Source organism: Aquarana catesbeiana, linkage group LG02 (assembly GCF_042186555.1).
Source record: "Aquarana catesbeiana isolate 2022-GZ linkage group LG02, ASM4218655v1, whole genome shotgun sequence".
Taxonomy (NCBI): domain Eukaryota; kingdom Metazoa; phylum Chordata; class Amphibia; order Anura; family Ranidae; genus Aquarana; species Aquarana catesbeiana.
Window position 1 is genome coordinate 56,209,454 of NC_133325.1, and position 25,058 is coordinate 56,234,511.

A 25,058-nucleotide genomic window follows, 5' to 3' on the forward strand; every position below is an offset into this window, starting at 1 on the left:
GGTTAAAAAAAGTCAGAACTTCTAATCTGAATATCTACTTGAAGACAATGGCTCCGAAAAAAAAAAAAAAGAAGAAGAAGAAAAGCCAATGGATTAAATACAACATCCAGGCAATTACCATTTTCAGGAGAGAATAGCTATTGGCTGCCTCCATTTTTCTTTAGGGTAGATTCATACCAGAGGCACTGGGACTGTGTTGGGTGGCTATTCCAGCGCAATCCCACTTATGCGCTGAAAAAAAAAAAAAAAAAAAAAAAAAAAAGGACTGTGCGCAGTAGAGCTGCACGATTAATTGTTAAAAGATCGTGATCTCGATTCGAACCCCCCCCCCCTACCACTTGCCGACCAGCCGACACCAATATACGGTGGCAGGTCAGCTCTATTGCGCAAATCATCGTACTGGTACGACGGTTCGTGCAATAGATATAGCGGGCGCGTGCACGGCACCGGCCATGTGAAATCGGCTCCGGAGTCCGCGATGGCACCATAGAGAGCAAGAACAGGGATCTGTCAATGTAAACAAACAGATCCCCGTTCTGTCAGGGGAGTAGAGAGATGGTCTGTTCCTAGTGATTAGGAACAGCAATCTCTCTGTACTTCAGTCAGTCCCCTTCCCCCCACAGTTAGAATCACTCCCTAGGACACACTTAACCCCTCAATAATCCTAGTGTTAACCCCTTCCCTGCCAGTGACATTTATACAGTAATCAGTGCATTTTTATAACACTGATCGCTGTATAAATGTCACTAGTCCCACAATAGTGTCAAAAGTGTCTGATCTGTCCGCCGCAATGTCGCAGCCCCACTAAAAATCGCTGATCACCGCCATTACAAGTAAAAACAAAAAAAAAAAAAGCCATAAATCCCCTCTATTTTGTAGACGCTATAACTTTTGCGCAAACCAATATACACTTATTGCGATTTTTGTAACAAAAATATGTAGAAGAATACATATTTGCTAAACTGATGAAGAATTTTTTTTTTGATATTATAGCAAAAAATAAAAAATATTATTTTTTTTTTTTTTCCCAAGCATGCCTTACTGCATATACAGACTGATTTTACTGTTGTGGGTTTAGTAAAGCCCCATACACACGATCTGTTTATCGGACGTTTTTTTTTGCATGCTAATCTCACGAGTTTACTAAAGTCCTGAAAATTCCCGTACGACAGAATAAAAATTCGGAAGTGATGTCATGTGTTGTAATGCATTTGTATTGCATTTTTTAAACGATAGCTGTGCTGATTAAACGAAAATCGTTTCGATTAAAGGAAAAAAAAATTCCGTGCATGTCCGATAGAATAATATCAGATGAACCACCCTGATTGGCTCTCGAAATCTCTGTACTAACGATCCATTCGAATGCAGCATTTTTCATACGATTTTCTGATCGTGTGTACGAACCATAACACTTTAAATCAAAAAAGTTATTCAGAATCATGAGACATACGCAATCTTTATTCCAAGCCAAAAAAATTGTGATTCTCATTTTATCCAGAATCGTGCAGCACAAGGTAATCCACTGCCCCACACTACATGGCCAGCAAACGAACTTTATGAAATGTACCTGTGACATTTAAATAAAGTTAATTTTTAAAAAGTGAACAGTGCAATGTCCCGAGATCAGCGCATCAGAACTGTGGCGATCCTGCCAGAGTACATCACACCCCAGCCACTAAGTGGTGATTTTGATACACTGAAAACCTGAAGGCCGGGCTCACACCTAACCACTAAGGTGCGGTGCTTTAAAGCACACACAAGTATTTGTTAATGTATGCTGTGTTACTCATCACATTCAAAACGAAAGGGCTGGCACGCACACAGCCCAGAAATTGGACTTGAACCCTTTGTTTACAGCACTGAAATGCGGCCCACCATCAGCAGCAAGGTGCGCTGGGGGTGCCCTTCAGAAGGATTGGCACCTCTGCTCTGCCATAGAACCCTTGCATGTTCCAGAAAGGGAGGAGAAAAGAGCATGGCAAAATACAACGCAGCACGCTGACGCATGTCCATGCGAGTGCATTTGGTGCGGTGTGAACGGCCCGCCCCTTAGAGATATTGGAAATGACATCATTTTGTAAACACTTACATAAGAATATAGTTATTGAGCTTACATGTACTTTAAGGAACTACATGTTCAGCAATTTCACTGACAGAATTCTCCAACATAGTAATTAAAGTGATTGTAAAGTCTTTTTTTTTTTTTCACCTGCCAGGTGAAAAAACACGAGGGTTTACAACCCCTTTAAGTGGTTAAAAAAAAAAAAAAACACACCTGGCAGTCAGCGGCCCCCCAGCCCCCCCCCCCCCCCATTTTACTTACCTGAGCCCCTTCATCTCCTCGGCAGAGACGCGCTGCCCCTCTCTCCACAGGGTCCCGGCTCTTGATTGGATAGATTGATAGCAGCACAGCCATTGGCTCCCGCCAATCAAATCCAATGATGCAGGCGCTGGGGGGGGGGGGGGGGGGGGGGCAGGGCCAGCATTCGTGTCTGTGGTCGCCGAATGCTGGACTCGGGAGCACGCCCGCAAAAGGTAGCCCCCTCGGGAGAGCGCTTCTCCTAGGGGGTTATCTGATGCAGGGAGTAGCTGGGGGACCCCAGAAGAGGGCGATCGGGGCCACTGTGCAAAACAAGCTGCACAGTGGAGGCAAGTATGACGTGTGTGTTATTTAAAAAAAAAAAAAAAAAAAAAAAAAAAAAGATTCTTTACAATCACTTTAAGGACCGGAAGGATTTCCCCCCTTAACGACCATGGCACTGTGTCACTTTGACAAATGTGCGGTCGTGCGACACTGTACCCAAAATGTATGTCTTTTTTTCCCACAAATAGAGCTTTCTTTTGGTGGTATTTGATCACCTCTGCGTTTTTTTTTTTCTTGCACTATAGACGAAAAAGGATCAACAATTTTGAAAAAACAAAAAAACAAAAAAAAAAAAAAAACCATGATGTTTTACTTTCTGCTATAGCCAAAGAAAAAAAAAAAAAAAAAAGAAAAAAATTCTTCATCAGTTTAGGCCAATATGAATTTTTCTACTTTTTTTTTTTGTATTGCAATAAGCGTATATTGATTGGTTTGCGCAAAAGTTATAGCGTCTACAAAATAGGGGATAGTTTTATGGCATTTTTATTTATTTTTTTTTTTTACTATAAATGGCGGTGATTAGCGATTTTTAGCGGGACTGCAACATTGTGGCGGACAGATCGGACCATTACACAGACCAGGTTTATATAACATGTTATTTATTTTACAGAAAAAAAAAACTAAGCCTTTACTATTACTTTAACCACTTCCCGACCGTGCTATAGTCAAAAGACAGCTACAGCGCAAATTATCCAGTTCTGGAAGGGGCGTCCACAGACGTCCTCCCAGAACCACACCCCCTGCTGGGGCGTGCTCTGTGATCGGGGTAAAGGGCCAATCACAGCGGCCCTTTACCATGTGATCAGCTGTGTCAAATCGCATGTAAACACACTTGTCGGTTATTGGCACAATCTCACGCGTGGGGGTTGGGGGCTGAACCATGCTCTGTATGTCTATGGACACACACAGTGTGGCTCAATGTACCCCCATAACAAACAGCTTGCTACAGGAGCACTCAGCAGGGGGGGGGAGCCAGGAGCACTGCCAGGGATCCTGAGAAGAAGAAGATCGGGGCTGCTCTGTGCAAAACTTTTACACAGAGCAGGTAAGTAGAACATTCTAAAAATAAATAAAAAAAAATGAACCTTCAGTACTTTAAGAGTTAACAGTATTTGTTTTTTTGTTTTGTTTTTTATTTGCTTACATTTTGCCTTCCCTAGCCCCAATCAACATTGGAAAAAAAATCAATTTTCATTATGCACTTATTTTAGATCCAGTGATGTAATCGCTGGGTCGCTCTGCTTCTCTATACAAGGCAGGCAGATCATGGCTGGTGGGAGTGGGCAGTAGGGTGCTGGACATTGCTCCTTTATAACATCACAGCATTGTGGACTCTACTAAACTCAAGCATCCTCAGCCCTGATACAAGCAGTGGGCTGGTTCTTGGGAGGAGTTATGCAAATATCAAAAATGCCTTGATGGCTTATATGTCAGACTGCAAGAGTGGAGATTCCAAGGAGGACTGTATTGGCATACAGACGTCCCTGGGCAATGCCCACATGGGATGCTGAGGCTCCACATTTGCAAGAACTGAACTCCAATGAATAAAAGTGGTTGGCCAGGGAGTCACATGGGCCTCCCCATAGTACTGGGCTTACTACTGCAGGAAGAAGATGCACACAGCCCTGGTGGGGGATTTGTGAATGTACAAAGCTATACAAGTACCTTAAATAATAATAATAATAATAATAATAATAATAATAATAATATTGCTGCACAGAGCAGTATCACTTTAAATCATACTTGTGTTATCAGTTTCCCAATAAGTTCCAAAGTGCAGTGAACAGCTCTCCACCATTGCACAACCTCAGGCCAATTACACTGCGATTCTGTAATCAGATCACCAACCGCACCGCATACAACTCTATGGAGAGTGAGACTCAACCACATGAGATGAGGCAAGTTCTATACCCAAGGTCTCCAAACTTCTCAGTATGAGGGCCACATTGCATGTTTTACAAAAGGGTGCAGAGTGTTCATACATCTTTTCAGAAAAAGAAAAAAAACACAACAAATCTTTTAACCACTTTCCGCCTGCAGCACGGGCTTCCAGTGCCAGGAGGGCATCAATAGACATCCTCCAGTTATCGCACTACATGCCCTGGGGGGCATGGCCAGTGCGCACTATGATCACCAAATCCTTCGGACTCGGCTGATCACAGAACAGGGTAAAGGGCCAATCACAGCAGGACATTTACCATGTGATCAGCTGTCTGCCAATGACACCTGATCAGAAAGTAAACAGAAGCCGGATCTGCTTTTTTTCTCCTCATGATCAGCCTGAGGAGAAAAGAATAAAGCCAGTAACTGGCTTCTGTTACAGGGACATCGGTCCCAATCTGTGCCACCTATCAGTGCCCACAAGTGCTGCTAATCAGTGCCAATTTTCAGTGCTACCCAAGCGGTGCCACCTTTCAGTGCTGCCCAAGCAGTACCCACCAGTGCCATCTACCGGTGCCTGTTCTGAAGAAATTAGACTTTTTTCGATATGCTATATATAATTATCTGTCTTTTTCATTTATATCGCAAAAAATACCACCAAAATAAAACTATTTGTGTGAAACAAAAATTATATAAATTTCATTTTGGTACCACGTTGCACGACCGCACAATTACCAGTTAAAGGAGAAGTATAGCCAAAGCTCGTTTGGCTGTACTTCACCTATATAGATCACAGGACTGCAGTTTGTTTTGCACTCCTGTGACCCGTTTTCAGCAGACAGCGAGCTGAAGTCCACTCTCTGCTGACATCAGAGGAATCAGTCCAGGCAGCGCGTCATCCCGACAATACGAGTCTGGACTCATACCCCTCTCAGCAAGCTGCTAAGAGCCTGAGACGACCATTCCCCGCCCCCTCCACAGCTCAGCGCTCCAATGATCAAGGAGGAAGCTGTGACTGACAGTCCACAGCTCCCTGCTCGGGGGGGGGGGGGGGGGGGGGGGACTGTGAGAACTGAGCCATCAGCGGTGTTCGATCGCTCAGTTCTCGGTGCAGAGACGCCGGGGGACAGATGCAGCATCCATCTAGGTAAGTTTAAAAATTAAAAGAGAAGTAAATTAATTTTTGTTATTTCAAAGTACAGTGCCACATAGCATAAAATGGCCTGGTCATGAAGGGGGGAAAATCTTCCGGAACTCAAGTTAATATTATGGTTATTACTTTTTGCGTTTGCTGCAATAGACAACAAATGAGATATCAAGGTGGTGATGCATGCAACACCTGTGCATCCCTGTACTGGGAAAAGAGGGCCCTGCACAGAGCTTATCTCCCCGTGTGAACAAAGCCTAACACTCAATGGCAGTGAATACCATTATGCCCGACATCCTATATGAAGACTCCTCTTGTTTGCTAGATATAAACTGTCCACAAATGGTAGAACCCAAAAGAATTTATTTAAGCTAAAATCTTTATTTTATCTTTAAATTTCTATAATAGACAACCACAATATATGACTGAAACGTTCACAATGACACTTCTACTTCTCAGGGCTGATGGAGCAGACGGACATCTCCTGGACTTGCTATGATTTACATTGGGGTAAGCCTCTACACGCAGGGGTCTCAAACCGGTGGCCCTCCAGCTGTTGCGGAACTACAAGTCCCATCATGCCTCTGCCTGTGGGAGTCACACTGCTACACTGCTTGTAACTGTCAGCCTTGCAATGCATCATGGAACTTGTAGTTCTGCAACAGCTGGAGGGCCACCAGTTTGAGACCTCTGCCAGGTATCGCTGACCTCTACTTTGATGTTGAATAAAGTCCAACTCTGGGCGCTAGGGGAAAAAAAAAAAATAGCTACACAAGCAGCGAGGACTCCTTATGTCTAGGGGTACATGAACATGCTGTAATACTTAACTTATACCTTTCTACCTCAGACTTCCTCCAAAATGTGCCACCGGTCACCTGTAACCTCATCTCTAGGTGCTCCAGCCTGCTATTCCTGCATTGTCCCTGGTGGTGAGGGAGCGGGCAGAGAATGGGGAGCAGAGGAAAGGACCAATACCTCATTCCTGATCACCTAGACCAGTGATGGCGAAACCTTGGCACCCCAGATGTTTTGGAACTACATTTCCCATGATGCTCATGCACTCTGCAGTATAGTTGAGCATCATGGGAAATGTAGTTACAAAACATCTGGGGTGCCAAGGTTCACCATCACTGACCTAATGAGCATTTAACACTTGCACTGTGGGGTTGGTCCACTGCAAGAGTATTTCTTTTCTTAATCCCCCCGAGTACAGCTTTAAGTTAACATTGATCCTGACATCAGTATGCTGTTAAAGCAGAAATCACTTAGCTATATAGGACTGTGTGATCCCTACACAATATAGAGAGCGTTACTGAACAGCCACGAGTCAAGTTACATTAGAGCCCGACAGTCACAGACGTCTCCAAAACACAGGAACTCCTCCACATCAAAGAACAGCCAAGAGACAGAGGAGCCCAAATACACCACATAACAGCTCACCGAGAGCAAGAGAGTCACTGAGCCGTCTGTCCAGAACAGACTACAGGAGCCCCAAGACTACACTACCCCCTCCAAACTATGGGAGACCCAAAATCACACTAACCCCCACACACCCCTCCAGGAGAACCAAGATCACACTACCACAGCCCCCCCCCCCCCCCCCCACTCCCACCCTACCCCAGCCAACTCCAGGAGCCCCAAGACAACACTATCCCTTCACAACAGGAGACTCAAAAACACATTCTTCGATCTTAAGATGTTAATGGATGGTGTGCATTAGAGGGAGGGGGTGCTCTTGGGGGGGGTCTCTCCTCCACTTGAGGGAGGGGGTGCTCTTGGGGGGTCTCCTGCACTTGAGGGACGGGGTGCTCTTGGGGTCCTCCTGCACTTGAGGGACGGGATGCTCTTGGGGTCCTCCTGCACTTGAGGGACGGGATGCTCTTGGGGGGTCTCCTGCACTTGAGGGACGGGATGCTCTTGGGGTCCTCCTGCACTTGAGGGACGGGATGCTCTTGGGGTCCTCCTGCACTTGAGGGACGGGATGCTCTTGGGGGGTCTCCTGCACTTGAGGGACGGGATGCTCTTGGGGTCCTCCTGCACTTGAGGGACGGGATGCTCTTGGGGGGTCTCCTGCACTTGAGGGACGGGATGCTCTTGGGGTCCTCCTGCACTTGAGGGACGGGATGCTCTTGGGGGGTCTCCTGCACTTGAGGGACGGGATGCTCTTGGGGTCCTCCTGCACTTGAGGGACGGGATGCTCTTGGGGGGTCTCCTGCACTTGAGGGACGGGATGCTCTTGGGGTCCTCCTGCACTTGAGGGACGGGATGCTCTTGGGGGGTCTCCTGCACTTGAGGGACGGGATGCTCTTGGGGGGTCTCCTGCACTTGAGGGACGGGATGCTCTTGGGGGGTCTCCTGCACTTGAGGGACGGGATGCTCTTGGGGGGTCTCCTGCACTTGAGGGACGGGATGCTCTTGGGGGTCTCTTGCAGTTAAAGGGTACATTACTGAATGACATACTATAAATAAATTGCTGCAAGTCATAAGCCAACACAAGACCTCAAACACCACACAACGACACATTGCTGGCCACAGTGAGAGACTTGGTGACAGCAGAACAAGCCGAGATCCGAGGATCACATAGCCTACTACAGATCCCACCCTCACTCTCGAAGCTCATTTTGGGGGGGGGGGGGTTCCTAGTCAGATGCACTCACTGTATTACCCTTGAGTTCTAGCAGGACATCCAGCACTGTACCCCTGACTGTCACACAGGACAACTCGTCATGATCCCCTCAATCATCTCACAGGAAACAGAGGGGCACCAATATCCCCCCAGCACCCCGCTGGAGCGCCCTCCCCCTGTCCAAGAACACAACGACCGATCACCCACACCATTGTACAACCCCAATACTGCAGATCCTCAACTGTCTCCAAACACCTGCATAGGACCCCAGTGGGCCCTAGGACACCACAGAGAGCCCCACTGCGCACCGGGGGCCCCTACATCAATGCACAGGAATCCTTTGAGCACCAGGGGCCCCTCCAATATGCTGAGCCCATATGAACACTGGCAGCCCCTCCATCACCACGCTGGACCCTAAGCAATAGGGGTTCCTCAAACACCACACAGGACCCATATGTCCCCCAGGGGCCCCTCCATCACAACACTGCCCCCTTCACCAAAGAGGACCCCTTCTGGGTGCCAAAGGCTACTCTACCATCACACAGGACCCGGACGTACATCAGGGGCCCGTCTGGGCACCCAGTACTAAATCCGTCTGCACACCATGGGCCCCTCTGTCACCAAAAGGGGACCCCTCCTTCCCCAAAAGTCGACCCCTCGCAGCTCCGGGGGGCCCCTCCGTCCCCAAAAAGGGGAGCCCCTCGCAGCTCCGGGGGGCCCCTCCGTCCCCAAAAAGGGGAGCCCCTCGCAGCTCCGGGGGGCCCCTCCGTCCCCAAAAAGGGGAGCCCCTCGCAGCTCCGGGGGGCCCCTCCGTCCCCAAAAAGGGGAGCCCCTCGCAGCTCCGGGGGGCCCCTCCGTCCCCAAAAAGGGGAGCCCCTCGCAGCTCCGGGGGGCCCCTCCGTCCCCAAAAAGGGGAGCCCCTCGCAGCTCCGGGGGGCCCCTCCGTCCCCAAAAGGGAGCCCCTCGCAGCTCCGGGGGCCCCTCCGTCCCCAAAAGGGAGCCCCTCGCAGCTCCGGGGGCCCCTCCGTCCCCAAAAAGGAACCTCTTTGAGATGCTGATGGTCATATATACGTTTAGGACCTCAGGGGCCCCTGTGTGATCACACAACATACAGGAGGGGCCCCTGTGTGAGGCATACATACAGTGTTTGGCCCCCCAGCACACATCATTCTGGAGGACCCCCGGACAGAACTGATGAAAGGTATGTGGCCCCCAGGGGCCCCTCAGTCAGCTCCCCTCCCCCCCCCAGGTACTCACAGTCCAGGTGCTTCTTCTTGGGGCCCATGACCTCGTGGGTGGTGGCCTTGCAGACGGTTTTGGAGACGGCGGATCCGGTGACACTGTGCTGAGCCGCCGTGATGCGGTCGGTGATGCTCTGTCCGGACATGGCGGCTCCGGGAAGGGACACAGAGAGAGAGGATCAGGCCTGGAGGAGGGGATCCGGTGTGATCAGACCAGCCGCACACCCGAGCATGGAGGAAGAATAACGGATCCCAATCCGCCGCTATTCCCGGCCCTGGCAACCGCCGTACAGGTGACACAGGATGGGGATAGGGAGGAAAATGGCGGCTCGGCTCCACCTCACTGCCCGGCGGACTCACGTGACCGCGGGGCGGGCGCTTTCCGGACGGAGGGGGCGGGCCGTTCCAGAGGACTCTGCCGCTCGGGGCGGAGTCTGGGATAGAGGGGGCGTTGCCCGGTTGGGAATCCCGCTTGAGTGGGCGGGGCCGTACCTGCGGCATAGGCACGCCCAGAGGAGTCAGGCCATGTGCTGACACCCTCTGGGGCAGATCGTACAACTGTCTGCAATGGAGAGATCCTTCAAGACAGGAGCTCCCCACATCCCCTTTGAAAACTCATTGTTCAAGCAAAAATACTTGATGTGATTGTAGCCGTATTAGTGCAATTGTGATTAGAAAATTGAGCACTGTCCGTCATACTTTTTTTTATTTGCACTAACATACAATTTTTCAGGACAATCTTTCGGGGTATGTCCCCTTCTTCAAGGTCCAAGCAGTACTGATTCCCAAATTTTTAGGCAGAATGTTAAAGAAAAAAAGCAAAAAAAAAAAATGCTTTTGCCAATTTTTTTATTCTGGAAATGTTAGCTTGTTTAGGCTCCATTCACACCAATGAGCGTCTTTTTTTTTTTTGTGCTCTTTTTGGTGCATTTTTTGCAATACACGCCAAAAAAAAAAAAAAAAAGCTCCCGCAACTTTTCAGTTTTGCGTGTTTTTGTCTGCATTTTTTTCTGCATTTGTCACATGACAAAAACGCACTTTTCCTGGCTGCATTCAGGGCGAACTTATCTGCAGTTCTACAGTGGCCTCGACTCGTAGGTCTACGTCCGTTCCAACGTTTCCTGGGCTTCGCCAATTATTATCGGAAATTTATTCGGAACTTCTCTGGTCAAACCCCTGACTGATATGACCAGAAAGGACGGTAACCCACAGAATTGGTCTCCGGATTCCTATAAAGCCTTTGAGTCTCTCAAGGCTGCCTTTGTTTCAGCTCCTCTGTTGGCACATCCTGATCCTACGCTACCCTTCATTCTTGAGGTTGATGCTTCTGAGACTGGAGTTGGCGCCCTTCTGTCTCAGCGCCCTACCTCTGAGAGCGCATTGCATCCTTGTGGCTACTTTTCTAAGAAATTGTCTCCTGCAGAATGCAATTACGAGATTGGGGACAGAGAATTGTTAGCGAACATTTTGGCTCTTAAAGAAAGGAGGCATCTCTTCGAAGGTACCACTGTGCTGGTCCTCATTTTGACTGACCATAAGAATCTCACATTCTCGTCTGAGGCTAAACGCCTCTCTCCCAGAAGGGCGCTAAGGTCTCTTTTTCTGTCAAGCTTCAATTACATAGTCTCATTCTTACCTGGTACCAAGAATGTAAGGGCTGATGCATTGTCGTGACAGTTTTCCTCCGCTTTCAAGATTGAGTCGGTGCCTGTTCCTGTAATACCTCCTGATCGCATACTGGCTACTATACGCACCATTTTCACCTCACCTTTTGGGTGACAGAATTTGTGCCGCTCAGATCCAGTTTCCTCCCAAGAAACCTGATGACCACTTCTTTGTCCCTGAGAATCTCCGCACTGCTTTGCTCCAGACTTACCATTCTCCTAAGGCAGCCGCCTGGCCACCCAGGGAAGAATCAACTCATTTGGGCTATTTCTCAACAACTCTGGTGGCCTGGTCTACGCGCTGATGTAACTGCCTTTGTAGCTGCTTGTTCTGTGTGTGCTCAGAGTAAGACACAACACCTTCCAGTGGGCCTCCTACAACCCATACCCAATGGAGAGAGGCCTTGGAACCACCTGTCTATGGATTTTATTGTGGAGTTACCCAAATCCCAGGGCAACACAGTTATTCTTATGGTGGTTGACCGTTTCTCGAAAATGTCACATTGTATTCCACTAAAGAAATCGTCCACTTCCAAAGAACTGACATCCATTTTTGCTCGGGAGATCTTTCAATTACATGGGCTATCATCTCTGACAGGGGTAGCCAGTTTGTCTCCAGGTTTTGGCGAGCCTTTTTTACACAGTTGGGAATTCAGCTTTCCTTCTCTTCTGCGTATCACCCAGAGTTTAATGGAGCCGCAGAACAAGCCAACCAAGCCTTGGAGCAATTTCTACGCTGCTATATTTCTGACCACCATAACAACAGACCTCCTACCTTGGACGGAGTTTGCTCACAGAAATGATGTCAATACCGCTTCCAGATTGTCTCAGTTTATGGCGAATTATGGTTTGCAACCATCCATGTTGCCTGACTCATTTGTTTCTCAAAGAATTCATGCATTAGAGGAGCATCGCCGCGATCTTCACTCCACTTAGGTGCAGGTCTGCCCTGTTAACATAGGCAGACTGCCGTTCTGCCTCTCCTCATATCAATTGGCGGGTCCCGGCAGACATCACGTCTGCCGGACCCACTGATTGGCTCTGGCTGTGTCAAATCACAGTGGACAGGTACATGTATTTGCGCTTAAGGGCCACCCTGCCACAGAATATGTACGTGGGGTGGTCCTTAATCGGTTAATGCATATTTTTTATCCTGCGTTCCCAGCATGCGTTTCTGTTCACATTCCCGCACCTGAACCTCGCGCTAATGTGCATTTTTTTTGTAAATTTTTTTGGCGTGTTTTAACCATTTGCCTTTTCTTGCATTTTTTGTTTGCAAGTTTAAGGGCTGGTTCACACCACAAAAACGCACTCCAGATCCACTCAGGATCTGTTTCTGCATGTGTGTTTTTAACACGTTATGTGTAAGGTGTGTGATATGTGCTGCTTTTACTAAGCGATCATTTTGCTTTTTTTCCCTGCTTTGCAGGGAATTAAAAAACAACAAGATCCCCTGTCAGTGTACCAAACTCTCTGTTGTTTACAACACAGAGCTCTTTTCCATGAATGACAGAGCCGATCAGCACGATTAATCATTGTCCGGGACCTGCTGATCAGCTTGTGCTGTAACAAACCAGGGCACAGTTATGGCGGCGTGCGCTCCTTACCCGGAAGGGCTGATCACGTACCAGATACATGATCCAGCACACAGGGGTTGCAGTTCATGTACGTGGGGCAGTGGCTAAGAAGTTAAAAGATCATTTTAGGTCTGAAGATTACATAAAAACCAAATTATATATTTTTTGAAAGCAGACACCGGATGGCAGCCACTCTCAACCAGGGTTCTGTGGAACTTTAGGGTTCCTCCAGAAGTTGCTACGGGTTGCTTCAGCTGTGACTGATTAACCTCCCATTTGGTGGTGCCTGCATTGTTTTGGGGCCAACATTTGGCAGAGCCAGCAGCAAGATACCTATAAAGCTTTGGCAAAGGATTTTTTTTTTCAAATAACAAACATACTTACCTGCCCTGGGCAATAATTTTTCACAGAGTGGCCCTGAACCTCCTCTTCTGGGGCACCTCCTCTTCTCCAAGTGCCCTCACAACAAGCCGTGTGCTATGGGGGCACTCATGCGGGCTTGATCTCGAGCCGGGTTGTGTGCATCTATAGACACACACAGTGCGGCTGGGCCCTGTCCCCTGCTTTCTCCTCCCTCCCCCAAGGCAGCCCCATTGAAAGCAGTGGGAGACTGACAGCTCTCGCAGCTAGTCATGGCTGCTTGCAGGTAGTGTGTATTCAGGGCTAAGTATTCCAAGATAAATCCATGAGCGAGAGGCTGCTATTATCTGCTATTATCTATTATCAGAACTGTCAGCCGCTCATTGCTTTCAATGTGTCTGCTGCCCGCAGCTAATGACCGGAAACCCCCACTGGTTCTCCTGCATGTAATTAGAGGCCTAATCAGCAAAATAATTTTTCCCAATGAAGGATAGGGCAGGAGGCGGCATGTTCCCATCGGATCATGGGGACATGCTCCCGTTGTCTGCCTGCTCCGCCATTTGACAGTTCGAAAGGTTCCAAAGCTAAGGAGCAGGGCCCCCTGGTGACATCACAAGGGGGTGGTGTCACCAGGTGATGTCGCCAGGGTGGTTGCCACCGCTCCAGGTGACTGGGTTCAAATCTCCCGTCCTCCGCTGAGTAAATGATTGTGAGAGCTCCAGGTGGCGGCAATTGCTATTCCAATGGTGTATGTGCAATGAAAAAATCTGGACAGCCGCACTCCGGATTGGAATAATGAAAATAAAATCTTCTTTATTGAAAAAATGACATGATTTAAAATCCGTACATGGCTCTGTTGAAATAATGCAGCATAACCGCTAACGCGTTTCACGCTCCCATAGAGCGCTTACTCATAGCTTGATGTCGTAGGTGATGTCGCCAGGTGACCCCGCCCCTTAGCTATTTAGGAACTGTCAAACGGCAGAGCAGGCACATGGCGGATGCCTTCAGCACGAGTGGACCTTTTCTTTTTTTTCGGGTCAGCGGTGGCAGCAGTCGTCATGAATAATGATGGATCTACACCGGAGGGGACATTGTTTTTGTAATAAAGGAATTGTCAGAAACTGTCTGTGTTTTTTTTTCTTTTTGACACAATGTACCCCATACTTATTCACAAAGGGGATGGCTGGAATCTGGGGGTCCCCTTGTTAAAGGGGGATTCCAGATTCTGATAAGCCCCCTGCCCGTAGATCCCCACAACCACTGGCCAGGGTTGTGGGGAAGAGGCCCTTGTCCCCATCAGCATGGGGACAAGGTGCATCGGGGTGGGTGGGACTGCCCCAATGCACCTTGCCCCATAATGAGGGCATGTGGCCTGGTATGGTTCAGGGGGGGTTCAATTATTCCCCTTTCCTTTCCCCTGTTGCCATTTTTTTTTCAATTTTGGCATGGGGTTTCCCTTAAAATTCGTACCAGACCCAAAAGGGCCTGGTATGGACTGGGGAGGACCCCCACGCCGTTTTTTTCAATTTTTTTTTATTGCCGGCAATGTTTTTTTTTTACATTTAGCTGTCAGCGGGGAATCTTGCTGACAGCTGATAAGTCATCCATTGTTAAAGGGGTTGTAAATCCTATGCATTAAGGTGAAAAATCTTCTGACAGTGACTGGCCCCCCAGCCCCCCGTTTTACTCACCTAACCCCCTTCGATCACTCGGCAGAGACGCGCTGTACCTCTCTGCCCGGGGTTCTCGGCTCTTGATTGGATAGATTGATAGCAGTGCAGCCATTGGCTTCCGCTGCTGTCAATCAAATCCAATGACACGGGCGCCGGAGGGCGGGGCCGAGTCCTACATTCTGCGTCTATGGACTCGGGAGCGTGCCCGCAGGGTAACCCCCCGGGAGAACGCTTCTCCTAGGGGTTTATACGATGCAGGGAGGTGCTGATAGCGCCGCCGGGGGACCCCATAAGAGGATGATCGGGGCCACTCTGGGCAAAACGAACTGCACAGTGTAGGTAAGTATGACATGTTTGTTATTTTTTTTTTAAAACTAAGCTTTACAATCACTTTAAGGACATGGCAGCCAACTTACCAGCCCGCTCCTTAACAACCAGCTAATGTTGAAGAAGCCGGTGGTCGTCGGCTCCAAAATATCACATCTGAACCGCATCTAAATTGCAGCTGAACCGCTGAACAGCTGTTTAGGAATTTCACAAGGAAATTCGCACCGGACACTTAGCCTTAATAACCTTAACCTATGCATTTGCTGCAGCTCCTGTTAGCATGGGCATAGCAGCCCATTGATTTGAATGGGCTGCTATACCTGTGGGAAATGCAGGAAAAAAGTTCCTGCACCTTATTAAAAATGCAGTCAAACAGAAATTGCTTGCAGACTTTTTTTCCCCAAAAGTCAGACGGACCTAGAAATAAAACATGTTTCAAATCTTTCCGACGGACTCGAGTCCGGTTGAAAAATCCGCTCATCTGTATGCTAGTCTGACAGACTAAAACCGAAGCTAGGGCAGCTATTGGCTACTGGCTATCAACTTCCTTATTTTAGTCCCGTCGTACATCATCACGTACGAATCCGTCGGACTTTGGTGTGATCGTGTGTAGGCAAGTCCGTTCGTTTGAAAGTCCGGTGGACCTACGCTGCAAAGTCCGTCGCAAACACTGTTGGACCTAGTCCGTCGAAAAGTCCGCTCGTGTGTACACGGCATTAGAGACTGGGGCAGAGGTTCACCTTCCAGCAGGACAACGACCCTAAACATACAGCCAAAGCTACAATTCATGTGTTAGAATGGCCCAGTCAAAGTCCAGACCTAAATCCAATTGAGAATCTGTGGTAAGACTTGAAAATTCCTGTTCACAGACGCTCTCCATCCAATCTGACAGACATTGAGCTATTTAGCAAAGAAGAATGGGCAAAAAATTAACTTTCTAGATGTGCAAAGCTGGTAGAGAAATTCCTAAAAAGACTTGCAGCTGTAATTGTAGTGAAAGGCGGTTCTACAAAGTATTGACTCCGGGGGGGCTGAATACAAATGTACACCACACTTTTCACATATTTATTTGTAAAGAATTTTGAAAACCATTTATCATTTTCCTTCCACTTCACAATTATGTGCCACTTTGTGTTGGTCTATCACATAAAATCCCAATGAAATACATTCACGTTTTTGGTTGTAACACCAAAATGTGGAAAATTCCAAGTGGTACGAATACTTTTTCAAAGCACTGTAACTAAAGCTGTAGAAAAAAAAACATTTTTCTTTTTTTTTTTTAGCGAAATATTTGTCAGTTAAAATTATACATAAAACAAAAAACCCCTTTAATCCAATTAATACAGGTTTCGGTCCTGTATGGCACATACTATGCACAATAGTCTTTTTTTATAATGTGTTTTTGAGGAGATCATGGAAAAAGGCAAATGTGGATTCCTGGAAGCTTATAATGTTGCTCTTTCCTCCAAACTAATTTGCGAAGGATTTATTTGGGTCATTAACCCAGCAAAATATGTTATAAACAGGAAATGCCAGGGCTTCACATCACAAATGCAGGGACGGGGTGGGGGTGGCTGGTCCTTTGTCATCTGTAGATATTATTAGAGGACATGGTGTATTTTCCCTGTAATGTCATTATCTTGAGTCACTTCAAGTTTCCTTTCTGAAAATTAGGAGTCATGCTAAATTCTATAGTATGAAGGCAGAAGAATGACGGCAGTGCAACAAAAACAGATTAGGATCTTATTTATAGGCCTGTTATATACAGCAACCAATTTCTTATACCTTTCACCGTCTCTGCTTGCCAGAAGTCTGCACCCAAAAGTTCCCAACTCCGCCCACCATTTTTTTCCTCACTGGAAAGCCGACCATGTATGGTTAGATTTTCATTTGAATAGTCATAAAAAGAATTATTAGCCAGATTGTTCTTTCTTGCCATCACTGGGGGGAATTTACTAAAAACGGAGAGTGCAAAATCTGGCGCAGCAGTGCATAGTAGCCAATCAGCTTCCAACGTCAGCTTACTCAATTAAAGTGTTACTAAACCTGTACACCTGCTTCTGGGCGATATTAGTGTTTTACACTGTTGCATCTTAATTTAGTCTAATGTAGGTGAGCTGTTGTTATGTTGACATCATACTATTCCCTATGTTCTTAATAGATGTTGCTACTTTCTTATTGGTTTGTGTAGCAACCTATTCTTACTGTACAATATTTTGTTGCTGGAATTGTTTTGTCTCGTCTGGTGCACACAATAAAAAACTTTAAATCAAAAAAGAAAAAAAAAGTGTTACTAAACCCAGGACTCTGCATTCACTATATCTGGTCTCCCATAGTACCAAGAACATGGAAATGCAATTATTTTAGTAAATATAAACCATTAAGAGGAAGTAAAGCCTCTGAAAAAAATAAAAATACACCCTGCAAGACAAAGGCATAATGAGCTAGTATGCATAGCATACTAGCTCATTATGAACTACTTACCTGAGATCGAAGCCCCCGAAGCGACTCTCGTTCGCCCCCTCCGATACCGCCATCTATCTTCCTGGTATCGCAGCTCCGGAGCTGTGACTGGCCGGGGCCGCGATGACGTCACTCCCGCGCATGCGTGTTGGTGCCGCCGCTAACGGCATGAACGCCGCTAGAAAAGGTACGCTCAGTGCGCCTGCGCCCGATGTCTACGGTGGTGCTATTTCTGCAAATATCTCCTAAACCTTTTAGGTTTGGGAGATATTTCTTGCACCTACAGGTAAGCCTTAAAGTGGATGTAAACCCAATGTCATCCTTTCTAAACGACTGCCATAGGGGTTATCTATTAGGATATATACGCCTCCTGCATGTATCTTTACCTGTCAAATGTCTCCCCTCTGTGTGTTATTAGACCCGAAAAACTGCAGATTCTGTGGGCGGGTCTGTTGACTGGAGCTCGGTGGGTGGAGTCATGATGTCAGTAGACTCCCCGCCCACCTCTACACTCCCCTTATCAATATGCATTTTCTCCTGTGTATTTCTTACACTGAACTTTTGCTATGATCTCTAACATCCAGTGAAAAGACAGGAAAGTAACTACATGACTTCAGCATGCCAAATCATGGTGAGGTGTGGAACAGCCAATCCTAGCAGAGCTGTTGAAGAAAGGAGCGGGGGAGGGAATTAAAAAATAATGCATGTGTCTTAAGTTTTTCTCAGTTTGTCAAGATTTTTCTCACTGAACAATAAAAGAGGATTGCTCAGAGATGGATTAACTCTGTATGGCAAGACTGGGCTCAAATGATAGGAAATCTTATACTCTACAGTATGATAAAAAAAAAAAAAAATTTGGGTTTACGTCCACTTTAATCTAGGCTTACCTGTAGTTTAAAGTGGTTGTAATGGGTTTACAACCACTTTAAATACATTTTCTCATCAGCAGTATCTTGCAGTCTTGTGACTTCTTTCAGTTTCCAGCAGAGCACTGGTTAAAGCTTTTAGGAGGAGTTCTCATGCTCCCCGATTGTCCCATGAGGCTGCGGGATCCCTGACCCTCTATCTGGACAGTGCTGATTGGTCCTGTGCTAATCACATGCACCGTCCCAAGAAAGAACAGAGTGCCCCCAAAGCTCTGTTCTTTCAGGAAATGGATTGGGGATTGTGGAAGAAGGGGAGGATCAGAGAAGTCAGAATCAAACAGCCTTTTTACACAATGCAGAAGATTAGTGCCTTAGATTCCACAGTGAGTATAATAAGCATGCTTTACTACATATACAGACTGACTGACTGTATTGTTGTGGATTTGTATGTGGCCAGGCTGTGTAAAAGTCTCACATATGTGGTATCGCTATACTCAGGAGTAGCAGAATGTATTTTGGGGTGTAGTTGCAATTATGCATATGCTGTGTGAGAGAAATAACCTGTTAATATGACCAGTTTGTGTAAAAAAAAAAAAAAAAAAAAAAAAAAAATCTTAATTTTCCCAAAAATTGTGGGAAAAAATTACAGCTTCAAAAAACTCACCATGCCTCTTAGTAAATACATTGGACTGTCTACTTTCCAAAAAGGGGTCATTTGGGGGGTATTTGTACTTTCCTGGCTTGTTAGTGTCTCAAGAAATGAGATAGGCCTTCAGGTGAGATAGTACATCAGGTGTGAACAATTTTCAGTGATTGGCACCATAGTTTGTAGACTCTATAACTTTCACAAAGACCAAATAATATACATTAATTTGGGTTATATTTACCAAAGATATGCAGCAGTATAAATTTTGGCACGAATTTATGAAGAAAAATGACTTGTTTGCAAAATTTTACAATAGAAACTAAAAAAAGTGTGTTTTTTTCAAAATTTTGGCTGTTTTTTTGCTTATATCGCAAAAAATGAAAAACCCAGTGGTGATTAAATACCACCAAAATAAATCTCTATTTGTGAGAAGAAAATGATAAACATTTTGTTTGGCTACAGTGTAGCATGACTGAGTAATTGTCATTCAAATTGTGAGAGCGCTGAAAGCTGAAAATTGGTCTGGGTGGGAAGGTACATAAGTGCCTGATATTGAAGTGGTTAAATGAAATAAAATAAAAATAAATTGTTTCTCAGACGTGCACAATTATTCAATCTTCACTTATTGGGTATCTAATTACTCATCGTAACCTAATTTTTTATATTTTTAAAAAAAAAAAAAGGTATTATATGGTGCTTGTGTGCACTAAAATGCATTTAAGTGTATTTTTCCCTGAAAATTTGCATTTAATAAACAGCTGCGTAAATATCGTGTGATATAAAATATGGCAACAACCACCATTTAATTCTCCAAATCTCTATTTTCAGAAAATATATCATGTTTGGGTATTATAAGCCATGTTATTGCTAAAAAACATGATTATTTTAACAAGTGTGTGAGAAATGTCAAAATTGTCCCTGGCAGTGAAGGGTTAACATGTTTACAAATTTGAAATTTTTTTGTCAGTTAGAAAAAAAAAAGTCATGTGATATGACCATATTCATATTTGAATTTTTTTGTCAGTTGGAAAAAAATAAAAAAAATAATTCAATCTTGACTTTTTGGGCATCTATTTATTCATCTTACCCTCATGTTTTATATTTTATAAAAATAAAATAGGTATTACACAGTGTTTGTGTGCACTAAAATGCATTCAAGTGTATTTTTTCCAAATTTGCATTTAATAAACAGCTGTTTGAATATCGTGTGACATAAAATATGGCAACAACCACCATTTAATTCTCCAGGGTCGCTGCTTTCAGAAAATATATCACGTTTGGCTATTAAAAGCCATTTTTCTAGCTAAAAAACATGTTCATTTTAACAAGTGTGTGAGAAATGTCAAAATTGTCCTGGGCAGCGAAGGGTTAACATGTTTACAAATTTGAATTCTTTGTCAGTTAGAAAAAAAAAAGGTCATGTGACATGCCCATATATGGTCATCCCACTTGATGATGTCACAGTGGGAGAGTCCTGATATAAGGAGCTCTGGCAGCAGCTGGGCTCACTCACAGAATTTCTCTTGTGTGAAGAGGACGTGAGTTCTGTTGCTCTGAGACACGTTGCTTATTATTTTATAATAGCGCGTTTTCATAGCGAGAGAAGTGCGATAAAGTCAGCGGATCTTCTGTTTATCATCAAAGGAGACCCAATTATGCAATCAAAAATGGTTGCAACCTTAACAGCGGAAAATCAGCCCCCCGAACAGCCCAAAGCCCCTCGTAGGGGGGTGTGTAAGGCTATCAGGCGGGGGTTCAGGGCAGTTCTAAACACTGTCTGCATTCACCTAAAACCCAGAAAGAGACACGCAGAAGGTATGTAGGATTTCATTCAATTATAATGTAATAAAATGGAGAGAATTCTATACTGGATACATTTTTATTATTCAAATATAATCTCAGCTCACTCCTTCAACTGGCAGTTGGGCAGCAGGAGACATGAATCAGGTGTGTGGGAGGAATGCCTGGATCTCATTGGCTGCCTGATGTAACTGACAAACACTTGTGTCCCATCACCAGTTTTAATTATAAATGCAAAATCAAAGTAATTATTCCCATCATCATTCTTCAAATTAATAATTATCCCAGTATTCTATATTTGGTTTTATTAAGTGTTCTTGCATAGCAAGACCACTTACTGTTATCTCACATATATATTATTCTTATTATTATAGCCAAATTTACCACCCTAACTCCTCCCACAGTTTTTACACTACATAGACAAGTAATATACCGAAACGTGTGGATTGTTCCCGAATGGTGTGCTATTACTTTGTGGAACGTTTCGCCGAATGGTTCACGAAATATCGTCGTTTTTGCGGCGAAATTGGTCCCATAGGAATGAATGGGGAAACTAGAGTGGGAGGTGACAAAAGCTGGAAAATCAGAACATGATTTCTAAACTGCCGCCACTCCCTCATTTTCAAGCCCACCTACACAAATCTTATATCAAAACGTTCAGCTATCCCTGCTGCCACTAAACATGTCCACGGCTAAGCCATAGTCCTGATAGTTTTCACAATATGACCATTTGTTTGCAACTCATGCCGTCCATTGACATTCATTGAAACTACACTCTAGCCCCCTCCAAATTTGAAGGGCAATTTCTAAACTGCGACTGTGCCTTCATTTTTAATATTTCAGAGACATACTATACATCAAAATCTAGGTCTGGGTCTTGTGATTCTCACAATATAAAGATCTTCGCTGTAGGATGTATAGTTTTTAAAATACGGCCATTTGTTTAGAGGTCATTTCAGGAAATTTTAGCCATTAATCAGAGTGTACTGTTAGTGTTTGTTTTGTTGCCATGGTTACCAAAGCTTCTGTTATACACAGGGGGGGAAGGTGGCTGGAGCATCTCAGCTGATTACAGAGCCCGGGGGAGGGGACAGACACACCATGTACTGATTTATAATAGAGGAATATGATGGGGCAGTTTTGATGGGGTAATTCTGATGGGGCAGTTTTGATGAAGCAGTATTTGGGAAGCATAAACAGGGCATGAGCGTTGCTAGGAAACAGTGGTTGTAAACACAAGATGCTGAGACACCCCAAATGCATGTGACTTCATCTGCTAGACTTGATAATGCTTGTAGACTCCTCCCACAGTTTTCACACTACAGAGACAAATAATATACCGAAACGAGCGGATTGTTCCCGATTGGTGTGTTATTACTTTGTGGAATGTTTTGCCGAATGGTCCACGAAATGACGTTTTTGCGGCGAAATTGGTCCCATAGGAATGAATGGCGAAATGTTCAAAACTAGAGTGGGAAGTGACAAAAGCTGACAACCCCATGATCAGCCAAAACATTATGACCGCCCCATGTAAAAAAAAATATATTTTTGAAAAAAAAATAATAATTTTTGAAAAAAAAAAAAATAATTTTTGAAAAAAAAAAATAATTTTTGAAAAAAAAAAATAATTTTTGAAAAAAATAAAAATAAAATCATTTTTGAAAAAAAAAATATTTTTGAAAATAATTTTGAAAAAAAAAAATTTTTGAAAAAAAAAAAAAATTTTTGAAAAAAATAAAAATAAAATAATTTTTGAAAAAAAAAATATTTTTGAAAAAAAAATTATTTTTGAAAAATAAAATCATTTTTGAAAAAAAAAAAATATTTTTGAAAAAAAATATTTTTGAAAAAAAATAATTTTGAAAAAAAAAATAATTTTTGAAAAAAAAATAATAATTTTTGAAAAAAAAAATAATAATTTTTGAAAAAAAAAATAATTTTTGAAAAAAAAAAAATAATTTTTGAAAAAAATAAAATAAAATAATTTTTGAAAAAAAAATATTTTTGAAAAAAAATAATTTTGAAAAAAAAAAAATTTTTGAAAAAAAAAAAAAATTTTTGAAAAAAATAAAAATAAAATAATTTTTGAAAAAAAAAAATATTTTTGAAAAAAAAATTATTTTTGAAAAAAAAATTATTTTTGAAAAATAAAATCATTTTTGAAAAAAAAAAATATTTTTGAAAAAAAATAATTTTGAAAAAAAAAAAAATTTTTGAAAAAAAAAAATAATTTTTGAAAAAAAAAAAAATAATTTTTGAAAAAAAATATTTTTGAAAAAAAAAATATTTTTGAAAAAAAATATTTTTGAAAAAAAAAATATTTTTGAAAAAAAATATTTTTGAAAAAAAAAATATTTTTGAAAAAAAAATTATTTTTGAAAAAAAAAAATCATTTTTGAAAAAAAAAATCATAATTTTTGAAAAAAAAAATCATAATTTTTGAAAAAAATGTTCAGCTCTTTCAGCTAATGATGAGACTTCAACTTTTTTACTACTATTTAGACTTTTTAAAATATTAAGCTTTTTAACACTTTTCACAGTTACTCCAGCCACTCCAACCACACAACAGTTACTCAAGCCACTCCACCCAGTTACTCCGCCCACTCCAGTTGTAGAGGCAAGAACACTTTTCACAATTTCCCCAGAAATTGTACCTTTTCTAGTTACAGTAGTTATACAGAAGAGTTCTGTCACATAACCTGGGATTGCTTCTAACTGACAAATTTCACATTTCAAAACGACTGTCTTCATGTACACTGCTGCTGGAAAACGGACGTTTAGGATCAGTTGGGCATTTTTTCCAGCTGCCCCTGAACTCTGCTCTGTTATCTTATCAGGACATGTACATGAGGGGGGGCATTTATATTCCTTTCTAAGAAGTTGAGTTTTGAAGCATTTTTTAGAAAGCAAAAAAAAAAATGCGATGTTCAGAGCTATTTGAAACGCCAAATGCCTGTAACAGCTTGTAATTGCGGTAACTTGTGTTTAGCTGCGATTCGTTTACAGGTGTTTGCGCGGCAAAAGGGACATTTTTTTAAATGTCGGTTACTATCTGTCAAGGTTTTCAAACATCCCGTGTACATTAGGGGCCGGTTCACACCATAGAAACGCAGTCCGGATGAGTTCCAGGTGCTTTTCTGCATGCATGTTTTTGATGTGTTTTTGATGCAGTCCAGTGCATTTTTTTCTCCCTTTTTATACTTAACCTTAACCCTTTCATGACTAAGCCTATTTTTGACATTTGGTGTTTACAAGATAAAATCCGTATTTTTTGCTAGAAAATTACTTAGAGCCCCCAAACATTATATATATTTTTTAGCAGAGAATCTAGAGAATAAAATGGCGATTGTTGCAATATTTTATATCACACGGTATTTGTGCAGCAGTGTTTTAAACACAATTTTTTGGGAAAAGGGACACTTTCATGAATTTAAAAAAAAAACAAACAGTAAAGTTAGCCCAATTTTTTTGTATAATGTGAAAGATGATGTTGCGCCGAGTAAATAGATAACAAACATGTCACGCTTTATAATTGCATGCACTTGTGGAATGGCGACAAACTACGGTACCTAAAAATCTCCATAGGTGACGCTTTAAATTTTTTTTACGGTTACCAGGTTAGAGTTACAGAGGAGGTCTAGTACTAGAATTATTGCTCTTGCTCTGACAATTGCGGTGATACCTCACATGTGTGATTTGAACACCGTTTACATATGCAGGCGTGACTTCCGTATGCGTTTTCTTCGCTGCGTGAGCTCGCGGGGATGGGGTCGCTTTAAAAAAAAATACATTTTTTCTTATTTATTTTTATATTAATAAATTGCGTTAAAAAAAAAAAAAAAATTGATCACCTTTATTGCTGTCACAAGGAATGTAAACATCCCTTGTGACAGTAATAGGTGGTGACAGGTACTCTAAAAGACCCCCGATCCCCCCTTTGCACTTCAAAGTATTCAGATCGCCGTTTTCGGCGATTCTGAATACTTTATATTTTTTTTAAACCGGCGCCATTGGCAGCCGAGTAAACGGGAAGTGACGTCATGACGTCGCTTCCGTGTTTACAATTAGGAGGCTGGAACGAAGTTGCTCACAGCTTCGTTCCAGACTGTCACTAACCACCGGAGGCGGCGGATTGGTAAT

At 43.6% G+C, this 25,058-nt stretch overlaps 1 protein-coding gene across 1 annotated transcript in view; it reads right to left on the minus strand.

Moving 5' to 3' along the window:
- LOC141126891 (phosphatidylinositol-binding clathrin assembly protein-like) overlaps positions 1-9,915 on the minus strand; it is a gene marked incomplete at its 3' end in the record, with an annotated part of 78,395 nt that extends 68,480 nt beyond the window's left edge. Inside the window, 1 exon segment of the mRNA XM_073612944.1 lies at positions 9,556-9,915. Within this exon segment, the coding sequence (XP_073469045.1) occupies positions 9,556-9,685 (130 nt within the window).
- Positions 9,916-25,058: the final 15,143 nt, after the last annotated feature.